The sequence below is a fragment of the Python bivittatus genome, unplaced genomic scaffold, assembly GCF_059951505.1.
Source record: "Python bivittatus isolate LINGU-HERP-01145 unplaced genomic scaffold, Pbiv_v1 ctg000350_np1212, whole genome shotgun sequence".
Classification (NCBI taxonomy): Eukaryota; Metazoa; Chordata; class Lepidosauria; order Squamata; family Pythonidae; genus Python; species Python bivittatus.
This window is the reverse complement of record NW_028277074.1, coordinates 3,190,775-3,209,756: the sequence shown is the minus strand read 5'-3', so window position 1 is coordinate 3,209,756 and position 18,982 is coordinate 3,190,775. Positions and strand designations below refer to the sequence as shown.

Genomic DNA, 18,982 nt, shown 5'->3' with positions numbered 1-18,982 from the left:
TTTGTATGGCATGGGAAAAAGCCATGAGTTAAATATAAGGTGTTACAAGATGCAAAGGAAAGAAAAGGATTTACCTGATTGGAAATTGTATTTTGCAGCTTGTTGTTTGGTTTGGATGAAAGAATGGGTGTTGCTGAGAAATAAAAGACTTTTAGAGTTCAAAGAATATGACCTGAGATTTGGGTGGCATGGATATTTGTGGTACAACAAAGTTAAAATTAACATATATTTTAAACATCATTATGTTAGACGTGCCATATAGAGAATATGGAATAGATACAAACCCAAGCTGTGCCTGAAAACACTTTTATGGCTCTCAGCACAAGAAGCATTTTATAGATGAGAAATGATATTCAAAGATAAATGGGTAACATATTGTGAGCTAGTAGAATTTTATCAAGGGGAATATAAAATAAAATCAAAAGAACTAATGACAGAGGGGCATAGTTGTCAATGGTTTTCTTATTTACAGTTATCAGAAAGATTTAAAGTAGAGAAAAGAATTCATGGTATTGAACAAAGTAAGACAGAATTTGAAATGAAATTATGTACAAAAGATGAACATATAATTGCTAAAATGTATAAACTTTTATTGAAATTTGAAACAGAAGCAGGTCAAATAATGTATGATAAAGTGGACTAAAAATGTTGGTTATAATATACAAATGAAACAATGGAAAACATGTTGAAAGGATTGCAATTTACATTATGTTATAAACTTAAAGAGATTTTTTTTAATAAAATGATATACTATTGGTATATGACATCAGAAAAATTATCTAGAATGTATAAAGGTAGTTCAGATTTATGTTGGAAATGTGAACAACAACTAGGGTCATGTTATCATGCTTGGTGGTTGTGTAAAAAAGCTAGAAAATTTTGGGTTCAAATACATACACTGATTCAGACGATTTTAAAGATTAATATTCAACTGGAACCAGAACTTTTCCTGTTCGTACTGATGGATAAACCATTAGAAAAGAGTTATGGAAATGTCTGGCAATATCTACAGGGTCTAGTTGGTAAAGTTGATAGAACTTGCTGAAATGGCTAAATTGACTTGTTTGATTAGAGAAAAGACAATATATACATTCATTGGTAACTGGAAACTCCTTATGGACTTTTTGCATAAAAAAGAAAAGAGTGAACTTATGATTTATGGTTTTGATGATTGGATGGGATAGATTGTAGAAAGAAAAGAGTCATGATATAACTTTAGAGAGAGAGGTTAAACTATATTTGTACTTATAACTGCTGTAAAGAAGATCAGAAGCTACTTCTTTATATCTTTCTATCTTTTTTCCTTTTTTCTACTTTTCTTCTATTTTCTTTTTTGCACTTTAGCCTTTTCTTTTATTCCTTTTTTCTCTTTTCTTTCTTTCTTTCTTTCTTTCTTTCTTTCTTTCTTTCTTTCTTTCTTTCTTTCTTTCTTTCTTTCTTTCTTTTTTAGTTTGTATTAGTTATTATTATTGTTAAAAGTTTCAATAAAATTATATATAAAGAAGAAGAAAAACCTAAAAAAGATATTTGCCTTTAATATATAGCAAAGAGGGTCTATGCTTCCAAATAACTTTCTTAGTACACATAACCTACCATGCATTTCATCATGCAGAGATACATAAGCAGCAGAGCATTGAATTCTGAAACTGAATTTCCCCTGTTTTGAATCTACCCGTAGGCACAAATCTGGATTCAAAACAGGCCAGTTTTCAATGTAATTTATTTCTTGATGATCAATATAACTAGATAATTGTCATGTACACAGGATCAGAGGATTTTTGCTGAGTACATGTATTAAGACTCCAAGTCCCCATCTTTGTTTCCTTCCCAACAAATCACAATGTTGGGAATATATCAGCTGCCTAACATTCTTCTTTAGAACTGGTATATCATACTATGGGAAACCACCGCTTCCTATTACTGAAATTAGAACCAGTAATGTCCAGAGTGACAAGGAGTAGAAAATATAATGCAGGTCATCATTTGAAAGTGTTGTCAAGCTTTGGATTCTGTTAAATAGATTTCAGGAAGCACAGACAGACTGGGTGGCTTCTAGACTGTTAGCAATAAGTGGAATGAAGATCAACTCTAACTTCATTGCATTGAGGTTTTATAACAGAAACAGATCAAAACCTACCAAAAACAAAGCCTAAAAGGAAGCCATTTGCAAGAGAGAGACTGTATTTCCTTTTCTGAATATATGGAATTGACCCTAACTCCAGAAAACCAAGCAATTACAGCAATTAAACTTTAAAATGTTTAAAACATTGAAAATTTAATGCATGTTTCTCAGCAATTCAAATCATGCATAGTTCTATCAAAAGATCTATGACTGACACCAGTACACACACACACACACACACACACACAAACCTATATATAACATGGTGCTTTTTGAAATATCAACTTGTCACTTAAAATTAACTTGGTTGCACAAATGTTGATCACATGTCAAACTGTGGTAGCAATCAATTGTTGTTTTCTTCTGAATATTTAAAAAGTGCTGATATATACTTGTCCCTAACAGCAGGGAAAACAGAGCAAAAATAATTCAACAAATCATACGCTACCAAATGTTTGAATATTGGTATCAATCAAATGGCATATTGACTTTGAGCTTTACCAGTTTCAGTCCAATTTCCTGTCTCCCATTAAATTTTCCTGAAGCACCTACATAGAGCTGGGAAAACTTTAAAATAATATTTCCCCAATGAATTTGTACAATATTGTCGTGAAAAGAATTATCTGGATGAGTCTGAAGCAACATGGTCCCCAACTCAATAGCATAGGAAAGCAGCCTTAGTTCAATGAAGCTATTTTTCCTTCTCAAGAATTGTGATTAAGAAAGAACACCAGATAATTGCAAGATCATTTTCTTATACAATGGAACCCACAAGGATAATTGAATTGTGGAGTATAGGCTGAGAAAATTATAAAGCAAAAGATCCTGACCACAGATATAATTTTTTTTTAAAAGTATGTAAGTATGTAATAAATTTATCAGTCATTCTTTTCATAATTATGGACTTGTTGAAATAGAGGTAGCCCAGGTTTGCTATATATACTTGTAGTCAGGTTTCCTGGGAAGTGTTGATTAATGGGTTGCTGGAAATAATTAATTGATTGCTGGGTATCAAAAGAGTGACAACATTCCCAGCAATCCATTAATCGACACCTCCCGGGAAAGTTGCAGTCACCAACCAATCCCTGAGTTTAATTCTTATGCATACTACAAACACTGCAGGACAGTTCCCCACTTCTGAACCACCATGTTGAGGAAGTCTTGCTGAACTGCAGGCCAAAAGTCTGCATAAAATCTGATCAATATCTTGAAATTAAACTTGTGAAGCCCAGAGAACCTGACTCCTAAGTATGTATCTTCACAATTTTTACACTAACTCAGAATAATATTGTGAAATATCAGCTCCTAAATTTTAACCCTGTTCTCTATGACACCTCAAGTTACTTATTTCAGTATTTGAGAAGTCATACAAGTTGATAAATAAATATTATTAATCAAGAATTTAAACCTATGGCCCCAGAGCAGCATTTGAGTTAAGGAAACCTTGGATGGATGTATTTCTTGAAGCCCCTTCAGAAAAGTTTTAATCCGTAAGAAGATTATTATAAATTATAACTCCATAAAGAGTAATTTTATTGAATGCATTTAAATAAATACAATACTAATATACTCTTATGGGGTGGTAGCACCCATCCATCCTAGCTGATCTCAAAGCAGTGTCAAACTTACTTAGTAGTGACCCTTGACTGACATCTTATTCAGGAGTACCCTGTTCCCATTCAATGTCTTTTACTTCCATGCCTTTACAGCATTAGAGCATTCATTTAGTTTTCAAAATATTCCTTTTCATGGTGAAATCTCCTTTTCTCCTTTCCTGACTCTAATTTCTTTTGCTTACTACTTCTTAATCATTTTCTTGCTTTGTATAAGACAGCTTATTGTGAAAGGGAATAATGTGATGGCTACACATCCAAACACACACACACACGTGTACACACATGTTGGCCCCCCCTCTGTTGGCCTTCTGAAAGGGCCTTAAGACCTGGCTTTGCCAACTTGCATGGGGACCCAATGCGGATTCGCAGCACTGGGGGTGGCTGGTAGCCTGATGATGCTCTCTCCACCTTTTTAGTTTACACTGTAGTTTTAACCTTTTAGCTTCATTTTAACCTTTTGTAGTTCTTAACATATATTTGTTTCGAGGATTTTACAGTTTTTTATGTGTAATGCCACCTAGAGTCCCTTATATAGTGAGATGGGCTGCCCAGAGTCCCCTGTTGTGGGGGAGATGAGCGGGGGAGAAATCCAATAAATCATCATCATCATCATCTATAAATTTGAAAAATAAAAAATACATCCATACATCCATCCATACATCCACACAGAAATGTCCCTTAATTCACCCCATTCATAATTTTTTGCAAAATATATGTGTGTATTTTCTTCCAAAGTAAAAATACCACTTTTGCTTAATGGGCAAATAAATAGACATTTTACATTATTTATTTTAGACATCTCAGTCTGGCTTCTTCAGATTCAGTGTTCTTTCCAAGTGTTTAGCCATGAGCCACCTCCTTCTCCACTACTGTACTGTGTAAAGCACCAGCTGCTAGAATACTAGTCAGTTAGAACAGAAACAGCAGAAAGAATGAAGACTCTCAGCAAGTTTTTTTTTTCCATTGCACCTGTTCCTTTTATTTCAACACTTCACCTGCCCTTCTCTTCCCCCTCTTTTCCCATTGATGAGAAAATATTTTCATAGCTCTGCCTAATCAAAGTCAGGATTAATTCTTGGCAAACCTGAAGTACAGAACTCCAGTACTGCTTTCAAGTCCTGCAGTGTAGCAAGAGGAGGAGGTGAGCGTTTGACTTCCCCTAATGAATGATCAATCCCAAGCAATTTGAACAAGGAACATGAGTGGGAATTCTCAGGATGGCTGCAACTTCAGTGTGAGCTGGGTGGTTTCCAGTGCTATAACTGGGAATTGTGAATATCACATCAGGAGTCATTTTGGTTGTTCTTCTTGGGAAATGTTATTTATCTATACTGACTATATCCAACCTGCTTAAAAGCACACCAAGTCCTTTTAATTCCACTAAGAATTGCTTGAAAAGGATGCCAGACTGAATTAGGGCTGAGAAAGTTCCCAAAGCATGATGAACTTTGTAATATATTCATAACTGCAATAAACATTCCAAAGCTGTACTATGTTATCTACTGCAGTTTGTAGATTTTATGTAAGTGTATTTTTTCATAAAAAGATTCTCAGATTTTTTTTAAAGCATACTAGTTAAAATAGTATTTTAAAGTACTATTTTAAAATACTTTCTATTTTCTAAAATAGAAAGTTTTTTAGAACTTTCTCCTTAAGGTATTATGGAATATTTTATGTAGTGGAATAACCAAAATGTCTTGTGCCTTATTTTTAAACAGTAATAGCCCAGTAATAGATATATCACAGAAGACTTAATGTTCTTCTGTCTTATCTCTCAAAAAAAGTTCAGAGGAGAGGTCAGCAGCCAATTTATTTTTTTAAGAAACTTCTCACATAAATGATCTATAAATATAAAAACCATAGCCTCCAAAACTGAACATACAGCATCGTTTCTTTGCCATTAAGGGGGGGGGAAGCAATAGGACTATCTATTTTATTTTTATTTATTTTTTATTTATTGGATTTCTCTCCCGCCCATCTCCCCTACAATTAAAATATTTCATTAAGACAGAAAAAAAAACCCTATCCAGATTCTGTTTTTGGAAATAATATGATTTGGAATCATGTTTTATTCTTGTTTTAAATATTGTGATTAAAGGCTTTTTTTTTTCTGAAAAAAAAAACATCCAATTGCTTGCACATTTAAAGTTTAGGGGTATTTCTCATACAATCTTATACCTGTCTATTCAAAACTAAGTTCCATTGACTTCAATGATACTTACTCCTAGGTTTGAAGCCTAAAACATTTTAACCTTTCCAGTGTAAAATAGAAAATATTTGTAAAGCATATTTTAGCTTAAAATGTTTTGTTGAATTTAAAATGTGTAGTTATGACTCTCTCCAAATACATTTAAGCAGACACTGTAAAATGAAATCAGTAGGTTGTTAATAAAAGGCACAGGAACCCAGTGCCATGAACTTCCAACAGGAATACTGTCAGATTTTCTTGAATCCATTAGTGTCTCAACAATTCATTAGATGTTTTTAAAATAGGGTTTGTTTTTGTATTTAATTTCCTGCAACTTCATTGCAGTGCTGTTATTCTGTTTTCAAATATCAGCAAAATTAGTTTTCTTCTGACTTAATGTCATGCCGGGAAACATCTCTTCCCTCATTTTCCTCTTTATCCTTTCCCAGGATTTCTAAATTTTTACATAACTACCCAGTAAAAGAACCCTATACAAGGGTTCTCATATACAAGAGTTTTATTTGTATATAATTATTTCGATCACACATCTGCTTTGTATCTATCCATACAGTTTTGCAAGACATAAACGGTGCCCATTCATCTGAAATAATCTTTATGTCATGGGAAATTCTGCCAAAACTGTTTTTGTTTTGTATGGTTTTCTGAAAAACATTCATATTCTGCTCTAATATTCTTATATAAGGTAGACCAGACAAGAAACCAAAGTCATATGGGCCATATAGGTCAGGAATACTTTTATTGTAACAGCTATAGTAACATAATCTTGCAAGTCTGAATGGGCTTTTCTCCTCCCTCACTTTAAGTGTGACCTAGGGAGGGGCCTGTCTGAGATGTTTATTCAAACTAGGGTTTTAGGGTTTTTTTTTTTGAATGGGCTCAAGTTGTACTTGTCTGATAATTGCCTTCATAGCAGCTCTTTCTCCTGTCTGTCAAGGCCATTCCCTATACCCTCCACAAATACATTGCTTAAGGATTATTTATTAAAATGGTTCTGTTAGCAAATAAGTATTGTGGAAATAAAAGCTGTAGCGTGCAGTTCAGAATTTACAATATTTTTGGGGGGAGGGGGAGCTGAGGGTCATATCTGAAATTTGAGTTACATGACAAGGAGCCATGCTTCAAACAGTGGATGCTGCCAGAACAAAAATAAAAGAATTGTGGTTAATATTATTTGTCCTGTATTAAATTTATAATTTGGCAGCAAATTATGGAGGGGATCAACTTGCACAGATCTGGTGAGGGCATATTACTAAGGAAAAGGTAATAAGGGATTCTATTATTGTAAATAAACTAATGGAATAGGCAACCTATTAGCATAACTATACAGAGAGGATAACCTTGAGAAATTGGAGATAAGAAGAAGAAATTACAGTAGTTTATCAAAGGATCTTCAAATTTCCACTGATGAGCATGGCTGCCCGAATATCCAATGTACACAATGAGATGTGAAAACATCATGATATAAAAAAGTCCTTGGGATTTAAAAACTTTCACATTTGTAATGGTATAACTGTAAATAAATTGGATTTGATCCATTATAATGTGTGCTATGATTAAAGAGTTAATCTTTAAGATGCCATGGTACATTTTTTGCTTTCTACAAAACTTGCACATGACCATCCATCTGAAAACTGTTATGATGGTAGCAATTTCTTTTTGAACAATCCAACCTTCTTAGTCACATCCTAGCTCTAATAATCAAATGACAATGGACAGACTCGTATTATTTCAGGAAACTAAAAGATTTGTAATCCAGTATAATACCACTTGATATATTACTTTTAAAAAGGGAAACTCTCAAATTATATTTTGCAAATAGTACACCACAAGAAATGAAGATACTTTTACTACTATACTATATCAATTACATATTCCTATTCACTATTACGATAGTTCGATTCCAAGAATAAGCCATTCAAAACCTAGTCAAATATTTTACTGATATCTGTATCAGGCCAAAGAATGTTTCTACTTGCCCCCAAGTTATTTCTTCATACACAATTAATTTAAACATTAACTGGTTACATATTTTAGTGTGGACACGAGGATGGGAGACAACATGCTGATACAATAAAATATCTCAATTAAGTGTCATGTTGAGAAAACCAGGATGCTTTTGCTGAATTCGGTTATGTTTTCCAACTTGCTGATGTCACCAAGAAGTTATTTTTATTGTTTAACAGAATTTATGGAGGTAATTAATTCAGAACATATGTGCTTTGCTATTCGCATTTTCTAAAAAATGTTTTGCCCCAGTTTAATTTTCTGCCTTTACAAGCAAAAATTTACACACATTCTCTGCCACTTTCCTCATGTGAAACAACCTAATTAAGTAAGATAAGAGAAACAGTAATGTTGGCTACTGCAGCCTCTCATACTTGGACTGCCACAATTTTGTATATCATCCATTTCCTATTCCAGCACCTTGAAGGCTCAGTACAGCCACATTCTATTTCACAATGTCTTTTTTCTCCAACTATCCAAAATTAGTAGGCATGCGTTGATCCCACTGAGCATTCTTTGGTTTTTCTTCACTAGTGAGCAGGTGTTCTCTGCCCTATTTCATTTCCTCCATAACTCAACACCATACCCTTGAGACAACTCCAGTGTTCCAATGTGGTTGTTTCCTAAACTAGTCCCTCACCCATGCAATTCATGAAGCACTTGCAGGTGGCTCTGACAGGACATACACTCAGCATTTCCCACCTTTCACCCATGTCATGTTTCAAAAGGGGTGCACAGCTGATGAATCTGGCAGGAGACCAATGAAGATCTTTAATATGTACAGTATTGTTGCTTTTCTATAGTGGTTGAATCCAGAGTTAGTCACTTGAAATTATTATTATATTAAGCCATGTTGATTTAAATAGTCTATTCTAGTCATTCATTGCCTTGTGAAAACAGTTCAACCCAGGACTGTATTCATTAAGACGCAGGTAGGGATAGAGGGTACAAAACAGTTTAAAATTACAAATAATAGACCTTGTCTGTCCTTGGAAGACAAGTATGCTAGGGTATGGTTAGTACTTGAACGGGGCTATAGAATAGATTGTGAAGTCAAAAAAAAAAAAAATATTCCAGAAAAAGCAATTAAAAAAACACCTGGGTGCTCTTTCCAAGAATATTATCTGATTGTTTCTATAATTCACCAGGACTGAGCTCAACTAGAAAGGACTTTTACCAAGAGCCAGTTCTAATATCTGCTGAAAAACAGAAAGGGTTATTAAATTGCTATCAGTCTTAAAATATCTATCAAAATATCTCTTTGGGGGGAGGTGGGGAGAAGATTTCTACAGAAATTATGTAGATAAATGCAGAATATTGCTTCTGAAAAAAATGAAAATTAATAAATCAACAAATATAATTAAAAATTGAAACACAAAGTATTTTAGCAAATGAAAACCAGGTAGTAAGAAATTTTTATTTAGTTTATTTTTTAAATATTTAATGTATACATCATGCAATCTTATGCTCAAGTGAAAGTACTTTTGGATTCAGTAGAGCCAACTTCTACGTAAACATGCACAAAATTGTACAGAATAGGGAGGAGAATTCACAAAGGCAAAGCTGAATTCTGCATGGATTTGTAGAAGTGAAACAAATCCTGAAAGAAGAAAAGGTTTCTTTTAAGAGTACAACTGGGCATTACATTATCTTACAGCTGTTCATATTTTTATTTAAAAATATATTTAGATCTAGTAAAGGGCTAGGCCCAAGATTCTTTATTCCCCAAATTCTTTATTTCTTTAAAAGCAAACTAAATAAAATTATAAAATGCACAAGTGGATAGGTTGATACATGTATAAAACGTTCAACACTGAGTTCTAAAAACAGAGCCAGGCTTTCTTAAGAATATTACATGAGTTCACCTAACATAATCGTATGCTGTAATTCTCCCCGCACATACAAGCTTATTTCACTCTCAAACTATTTGTACATTTCCACTACTGTTTGTTTGGTGGGCTTTTATTCTTTTCCCAATATTTTTTCCACCAGATTAATGGGATTTTCTTCCTAACTCTGCCCGTAACAGCAGGATATACATTACTTTACAAAAAAGCTGCCTAAAAGTTTTCACTTACAGTGCATCAGTTTGAATAAAGTCTCCCCATGTTAAAGAATTAATTTTGTATGGTTTCGTTAATCCTCAACAAGAGCTTGGTAGGCTGGTCTTTCGTCCTTTGTTACTCTCTCCCAGACGTTTCTTTTAAGTAGTATGATCTTTATTTTTATATCTCAATTGCTTTTAATCACTCTATCAACTACTGGTAAATTTTGCAAGCAAGCTGAAATGTAAAACTTTGGAACTGTTATAGATTTCAATCAACAGCATTTCAGGACAGGAAGATTTTGTTGCTTCATTTCCAACATCAAGTTAAAATCAGGCCATTTACCCAAGCCCTGGGCTTTATTGATTGTATGGCATTTTTCACTGGGTTTATGTTGATTTATTTAATTGACTGCATACAGCTAAAAAGTCTCTGGATTAGGACAATTTTTAAATACTTCCATATAATTAATTAATTGATTAACCTACTGCCAGATTCACCTCTTGAATTCAGAGTTCCAGATAGTTTTAATCATAGTTAAATTACTACCCACATTTATTTGGAAAGCCCAGTGGGCATTTTACAGCCAAAGTACTACAAATTTTAACTACCCCAATTTCAATGAGATAATTAAGGATGCAGTTAGAATATTTGCTATTTCAAATTAATGGAATTTAAATTAACTGTAATTGGATTATAGTCAGAGTTTCTGTTTTTAAATAGTTACATCTCAATAGTTTTTCAAGGATATATGCACCTAAGTCTAGAAATTAAGATCCACTGGAATAAATTATTCTTTAAAGTTTCTACTGTGATGTGGAAACTATGACAGTTAACTCCTCATTTCTAGTGAAATGTTGAGTGTGCTGCCTATAATTTGAATTCAATTGTGATCATAAACCATATCTCCTCAGACTCCTACATTTTAGTTAATGTTCTTTCTGTTAAATATTTTACTAAGTATCCATAAACACTATCATATACCTATCTATTTATTCTAACTACACATGCTAAACACTCCTAAATCGATCCTCATGTTATGTTCCAATATATATGATTAGGATTGGCATTCATAATTCTTAATGGAATTGAGAATCCTGAAAGAAAGCAGTAATGACAATCCCTTAGACAGTAACAACAACAATAATAATACATCCTTAATGCTTCTATTTAGAAGTAAATTGCATTGAGAGTGGGATTGACTCCCCATAGTTTTACTTAATTCTGAGATTTATATTATACTTAAATACAAAATTATGTGAATGTTACTCTTTTAGAATACTGATTTTTAATGAAGTCTTTTGGTCCAAATCTCTGTCTCTCCCTCTCCCTCTCCCTCTCCCTCACACACACACAAACCACTGAATTTCTAAATATATTTTTTCTGGATCTGAAGGGACCCAGTGGGCTTTATATTTGAGTAAGCAAGCTAGGATATCATTATAGGTTTTACTCGGATTAATATACTGTAAAGTTCTTTTTGATAATTTCAGTAAAAGGCATTAAAATGCACACTATTTTTTTCTCTTCTGCGATAATATGAGCTTACTCTTTTACATCATCTCCACCTCTATTATGCAAACAAAAAGTTCCACAGAATCAAGTGTGGTTGTTGTATAAATAAACCTGATGGTGCCTCACTGAACAGCAAGCGCCTTAATTCAAAAATTCTGCCATCCTCTACTCTTGCTGTTGCTAAAAGCTCTGTAGTGACCCTTGCTGGTGATAAATACCAGACTGCTCACAGCAAAAGAAGAAAAACACACCTGCATTTGTACTATTGAATCTTTTATTCAAAAACAATTATATCAATAAGAACAGTGATATAACTTCCTTGAAGAAAAATGGTGCAATCTTGAACAAAGGGGAAGCAAATGCATTGCACAGAAACAAAATTTACTCCATACTGTATTTATCCAGAGGGACAATGTTTTAATCCCAACATTTTGATCAAATACTATTAAAGATAATATTTAGTTACACCAATCATATGGTTTTTTGTTCAAGTGCCAAACTATTATAAACATGTTTTGATTTCTAGAGACTTTTTCTTCAAAAGAAGTTCTTACTCCTTATTTTAAGCTGACTGGTTTCTACAGTGTTATGTACTTTAATTCTTTAACTTTTTATCTTAATTTCTTTCACCAGCATTTGCTTAGTTTTTCCTAAGTAAAAGTGCCGCACAAGCTCTTGGTTAAGTTATGATAACAGTTTTACATTTGGCTTCTTATATTTAACATGTGTTCTAAATTCAGAATGTCTCATTCAACAAGGCTGCAAGTTTATCCACCGAATCAGTCATACATTAGAAAATATTAAGACAAGTGTGGTCCAAAAGAAGAACATTAACTGTCTTAAGAGTCAGTTGGAGTTGGATGGGTAATAAATTCAAATAAATAAATTTGAAATAGGAATAAGGAGTTAACAAAACTTTGAGTTTTATATTGGTGTAACTTTTGAGTTCTATTAGGTGAATCATATCTGGGCTGCAAAAATTCAGAGGCACTCTTTGCTCCTATCTATTAGTTGTCTGGATTTTTGCTGGCCAGATATGGCATGTCAAAATTCTATAATAATACCATGATAGTCATGACAAAGTATTCCAATTTCTGTTTTGATCCTATCAGTAGAAACTAAAATTAAGCAACCAAAATACCTCTTCAAAAATGTTCTTAGTCAACTCTAGATTCTGCATTAAAAGTCTGATTATTTATTGTTGTTTTACAGCAGCTGTTTCATACATGCATAACACCAACCCTGTCTAAATCTGTTAGTTTATGTGATAATGCTAAATTTAAGCACATCAGAAATTGGTCAAGCCGTTGCACCTAGATATACTTGAACTGCTTTAAGCCCCTGTTATTCGGACTAGCTTAAGAGCAGGGCTTAATAAGTGAGGAGATGAAGAGTTAGGCAGCAGTAGAATTGGAATTTTATTTGCATTGAGTTCTTGTAAATGCTTGAATTATCATTCAGGTAATATTATTAGTTTTGTCTTTTGTTTTTAAAAACTTCTTTTAAAAAAATTAGGTTATCGTGGAATAAAGTTTCAGAAGCAGGATCCACAGAGACATCTTGCACCAAGCCTTGTAATAAATGGCTACTATTCTAAACAATAATAAGAACATGAGAGCAACAGCATACAATTGCAATTGTTTTTCTCTCCTTATACTCAATGTATGACTTCTGCAGAAGAACTGAAGAACATTCCAGAGGATTATATTTTAAAAAGTGGATACATGTGCAACGTAAATAATGTTTCTTATAATTATTTGTTTTGTTTGGAGGAAAATAAAAGTTGAATTTTGTTAGAAGCTTTTTGATTATAGATTTAATACAAACTTATATACAAATACAAATATTTATATACAAATATTACGCACACACACACACCTATGTTCCCTCTAAAGCAAACAATGAAATATCACACACATATATGAGAAAGTTTACCGTTTGGGATACTACATGTATTCCTGATCTACTTCATCGCTACTAACCACACAAATTTGTAAACTACTATTAAACATTAGGAGAATAATGTAGCTAACTACTGAACAAATGTTCTCATACAGTAAGGACAAACAATAAGGTCATAGAAGGGAATATTCACACATTGTAAGCAGAGATACAAATACATTGTAAACTGAAATACTTTGTGTTACTTGTTTACCAAACTACAGCCTGTAGGTAACCATGAACAGATGTATATTCCTAGTGACTTGGGAAGGCTAGGGAGTGAAAATTGTGTTCATAAGAAATTCTTTATGTGAGATTTGAGAGGTTAAAAGAAGTTTCCTGTCTGCATAGTCAAAATATTATTGAAGCAATTCAAGTTGTCAGTAAAAGATTAAACCAATTTGCTGATAATCCTGTTAATGACCCAGGTCAAGTGTTAACTGTTGCAGGTTATAAAACAGTTAAATTAAGGCTGCCGATAACCTGGAGCAAATAGTATCATTACAGAAATAGATTAAGGGGGGAAAGTTACAAAATTGCAACTATTATTTATTTGGTTCATGATTCAAAAAGTGCAAAATTAAACATATTGAAACATTTCCAGTTTTAAAGAGTGGGCTATCTCTATTCCAAGAAATCTAGGATATTCTTTTTAAAAAGTACATCTTGAATAAAAAAAGGTGGAAAGTTATAAGTACATGCTTTCAGACTAAAATCTCTAACTGTATCATGCTTTTAAAAAATCTATTTAAATTTCAGCAAGGAATAAAGTCCATTATTCAGACATTAATTTGTCTAACATTTTACTATTATCAATTAGATGATTGACTTTTCACAACTTTTCTATTTATAATTAATACATTTAAAAACCATTTGAGATTCTTTAAATGGCTCTATGACTCAATACACAATATATATCCCTGGAACAGATTTTAATACTTATTATAAATAGCACTGAAGAAAATTACATTTCACCATCTCTTTGCTTAATTGGAGTTTCAGTGAAATGTATCATGTGGTCCCAACCACCGAATGGTGACAAAAGATTAAAATATAATATTTTGTATAATATGCTATATAAGCACAGCATTCAAATAGTGTGGGAAACAAATGTTTACTTAAAAAAAAAAAAACACCTAAAACTATTCTGTTAACACAAGTATATATTAGAGTAAACTCAATTCATGTAAACAATTTACTCTGGTGTTCTGCAGAGCCATAGATCTGAACCATAGATCATATGAAGAGCTCCAAATGTTTTTTTAAGTATTTATTCATTAATTCATCAGTAGATGGTGAAAGAAGGTGGTTTAATCTTTCTATGACCATTCAGAAATAGGTCCTATTACTTCAATATGGCTAACTTACAGGTAATTAAATACAACTGCAATTTTAGCTTCTGCATTCATATACATGTACATGTAATTCAAAAATAGTGATTCTTTTAAATCCATACTATTTGTTATTTTATAAACAGTTCAAACACAGGAAAATTATTACAAAATGCACTGTTTAAAACTATATGCTTATTATTAGGCTGTCTGAGGAAAAATTTAGTGCATTCAAACAAACACATTTTTCTATACTTTTTTTATTCTATATTTTCTCAAAGCCACCTAATTGTAATCACATAATTTTAAAACTTAATACTGCTTACAATATACTTATTTCAAAGTTTGGGCACTTTAAATAAACTGATGTTGATTAATAATTAAAAATTAATGATATAGCTAACATGACTAGATGATCATGATACTAAGGAAATCTGTACAGGATTTATTATTATCCACCCACCCCAAAAAGAAAGAAACAAAGAAAGGGGGGTGGGGGTGGGAATTGAACTACACAGACTGGAGAAAGAAAACATACCGTCCAAACAGTGTCATCTGTGGACAATGAATTCAATTTTCTGCCACATTCAAAAAGCATCAAAACAAATTCAGCAAATAACAGATCACATTATCAGATATAACAGATATAAACCCAAAGGGTTTATGTAGTATCAGTTGCTGTCTTAATATGTAATATGATTTGCTTGCCAGCAGACTAGATGGTTTATGGCTCTATTGTGTATTATCCATGAGTTTTGCTGATAAGAGTTTCACTCAACTCCAGAATGGCCTCTACAGATACTAGTGCTTTACTAGTCAACTGTAATAAAGAGATTTTGGATAGGCTACCCATGTTCTACTCATTATCTGGCTATACTATAATGAATCATATATATATATATATATATATATATATATATATATATATGATTCATTATAGTGTGTGTGTGTGTGTGTGTGTGTGTGTATATATATATATATATATATATATATATATACACATACATACACACACACACATATAATGCTTTGAATGCACTTTTACAAAACAGATGGCTTATTCTTTTAACCTGAAATAAACTGGCCATTTGCTTGTGAAAATCATTTGCTATCTTGTATTGTCCCTGAATGTAGCTCCCCACAAAGCAGAACCAATAAATAAATAAATCTGTCTTTTCTTGTTCAAAACACAAGACAAAATTAAAAAAAAAATAATCTAGAAATCCCTTAAAGTGGTGGTGATCGAGCAGGTGCAAGGTTTTGTACACTTACTGGACATGAATTGCACCCACCCTTTGGCCTGTATGCACACAAAGTGTATTTAAATACTCATGCTGAAGGTTGAATGTTCAGTGCTCTAACTTCAACAATACATAACTGAGTATGTGTGGAATATTTTCCATTATTCTTAAGAAGAAAAAGTACGCAATGGTCACATTTTCCCCTTAAAATCACAGCTTGTAGAATCCCAGTAACAATTTCTGACTCATATTGCACCTATTTAAATTGATTATAACATATTCAATTTATATAGCAAAATAAGTGGTGCCCTCAAGTCACACCAATACAGGTGATTTTTAAAAGCAACATTTTATTAGACCCAGATTTTGTGAGGCAAACTAATAAAGCAATGCTTTAAAATGCAAACATTAATTTCAATAACCAGTGTCTTTTAAAGTGGGTGGGCTACTGGGTTTTTATTTTGTTAATTATTTCTGTAGAATGATTCGGTGCAATTACGTCACAACAATAGGTGTAAATGAGTCACAAGCTGTGATCTCTGCAAAAGAGGTCTTTGGGGTAAGCTCTAATGAACTCGTGGGACACCCCCCCGAGTAAAGGCAGGTTTGCCTTACACCCCATTCATCGTTAGTCCAGATAAAATCAGACCTCTAGCTACTGAATAAAAAGAAAAGGCGATACGAAATTAGCATCGTTTTAGAAGCACCGTCTCGTTTCTCCGGATCTACTCTTTGTTCCTCTTCCCAAGCGCTTTCTCTCACCAAAAATAGTTGCACCGGTAGTTGCCTCTTCCTCCCCTCCTTAAAAGGCAGGCGGTTGCACGGAGGACTTCCCTGGGAAGGTTTCTCTGCGCCAACACATTTATGCTAATAATCAAACATACACGCCCTATTCATTCATTATAACCTGGACCCAAGTCACTTTGCGCTGACACCCGCTTCGACGCGCGACCGGCAACCCCCAGCTGATGCCAAACACCGAGGGCTGACCCTGCGCGGGCTGCCCTTCACCTGCATCTTCCAAGGAGGGAGAGAGAGGACTCAGGACCGCCGTGGCCAGCGGACCAGCACGCGCACCCGGACCAACTTTGCCAATCGGTGCCCGTTCATAGCTACACTCACAAAACGCGCAGCGGCTGGACTGGGACGAAGGCTGCGCACCTCCCGGGCACCTTAAAAAGAACAACCGCCGTGGACCAGGTTGGCAGTTGGCATTTAACTCCCGGTTTTCCGAAAAGCAGCGCCTCCTCGGCTTACCTTCGTTGGTTGGGTAAAGACTCAGATCTCCCAAGCAGCCGAGCGTAGATCCGAGGAGGAGGAGGAGGAGGCTGGCGAAGTGACAATCCATGCTGTGGCTGGTGCAGAGGGCAGCGCGAGCTGCATCTCTTCCCGGAGCATGCCACTGATGTGAGCGCTCTGATGGCAGGAGAAGTTACCATGCTCCGCTCGCAGCCTGATGTCAAGTTTGACACTGGAAATAAGGAGGAGTCTCTCGGACTGCCTGGGCTGCCGGCAGCTTGCCGGCCGGCACGCCAGGTCCTAGCGCCCTTCTTTCCTTCCAGCAAGGAAAGCCACGGGGGGATCCCGGAAGGCTGAGACGAAAGCAACCGAGCGGTGAATGAGGAAGGAGGAGCAATTTCCAGTACAGCGGGTGCGCGGGGGGGGGGGGGGGCGGATTGTGAAAAAACAAGTGTTGGCTTGGATTCTAACAGAGACGCGGCGTATCAATGGCATTTCCCCCTGCTCCCTCTGCTTTTGTTTCGGCAAAACCCAAAGTAACAGAAGTGCCGTACAGCAGAAACGAAAAATGTATGCAGGGGGAAGGAGGGAACATCTCAGCCACAACCCTCGTTGAAATCTCTGAGCTTGCCCATTTGAGAACTGCTCCAGCTGGCTTAGCCTCTGCACGTGCGACAGAACTCAGCAACTCCGTGCCCTTTGCCTTCCGACGATACGTTTACCCAGGGCTACTTAAACCGCCGTTTTCACAGCTAACCCAATTAACTGCGTTCCTATCACACCCACTGAACTAAGAACTAATCGCATGAGATAGGTTTGCACAACGCACCCAGCTAATATACGGTTGGCTAGCTAACCTGCAGGCAAGATTTGTTTCATTGGTCTAAATCCCCGCAAAGCCAGGTTCGACTCTGGCGGGGGGGGGGGGGCGGAGGGAGACTGAGGGGGAGTAAGAAGAATCCTTGGATGGCTCACTGTGATGCCCAGAAAGAGAGGGGGAGAGAGACAGAGACAGAGTAACCCTTCTCACTTTTTCTGCATGCTGAAGAGCGGATAGGACCCACAGTAGCTAGAACAGGAAAGCGAAGGAGTGAACGGGCACTACCAGCTCTGAGGTGCGCCCTCTCCCCTCTCTACAGCCCAGGGGGGCAAGTTCCACAGGACTTCCATCTGAGAAGTTGGGAGAGAGAATGGAGAGCTGTCCTTCTGGGCTCTTTTCAGCCTTTGCCACTTAGCAGAGGAAAATATGAGAGGCTGATTTATTAGCTTGCTTCTGTTTGATCACCTTTCCCTTGATTTTTCTTCTGAAAGGAGGTGGCAGCATTAAGCTGACTTTTTTAATAAGTGTGCAAGGTTTAGTTTGCCCCAGTGAAGAATAAGTTACTGACAGTAACAGTATATGTTGCTGGACTGAAGTCATTTGCATAGTCAGATTCTGGGGGGGGAGGACATCATTTTTGAAGGACAGCATAAAAATCTCTTTCATCAGCTCCAGAACTTCATTCAAGCAAAAAAGGAAAGGGAGGAAGGTGGCTTTATCATAAATAAAAGTAGAAAATCAATAATGCATCTGTTCTTTATTTGTCAGCTCACAGGGCACCCCAGGATATAAGCTAGCCACTCTCTTGGGAATCCTTTTATTTTTTACCGCTTGTGGCATCATCATACATTCGTTGTTTCCTTTGTGCATGTGTAACTAGATGTTAGATCATACAGTGA

General features: G+C 35.1%; 1 protein-coding gene across 2 annotated transcripts in view; it reads right to left on the bottom strand.

Moving 5' to 3' along the window:
* Positions 1-17,668, bottom strand: part of EPHA3 (EPH receptor A3) — a 229,741-nt gene extending 212,073 nt beyond the window's left edge. For both annotated transcript variants that reach the window (XM_088144517.1, XM_088144518.1), the window contains exon 1: positions 17,282-17,668. In XM_088144517.1, the coding sequence (XP_088000643.1) occupies positions 17,282-17,372 (91 nt within the window). In that variant the 5' untranslated portion in view covers positions 17,373-17,668. The remainder of the gene's footprint in view (positions 1-17,281) is intronic.
* Between the last annotated feature and the right edge of the window lie 1,314 nt (positions 17,669-18,982).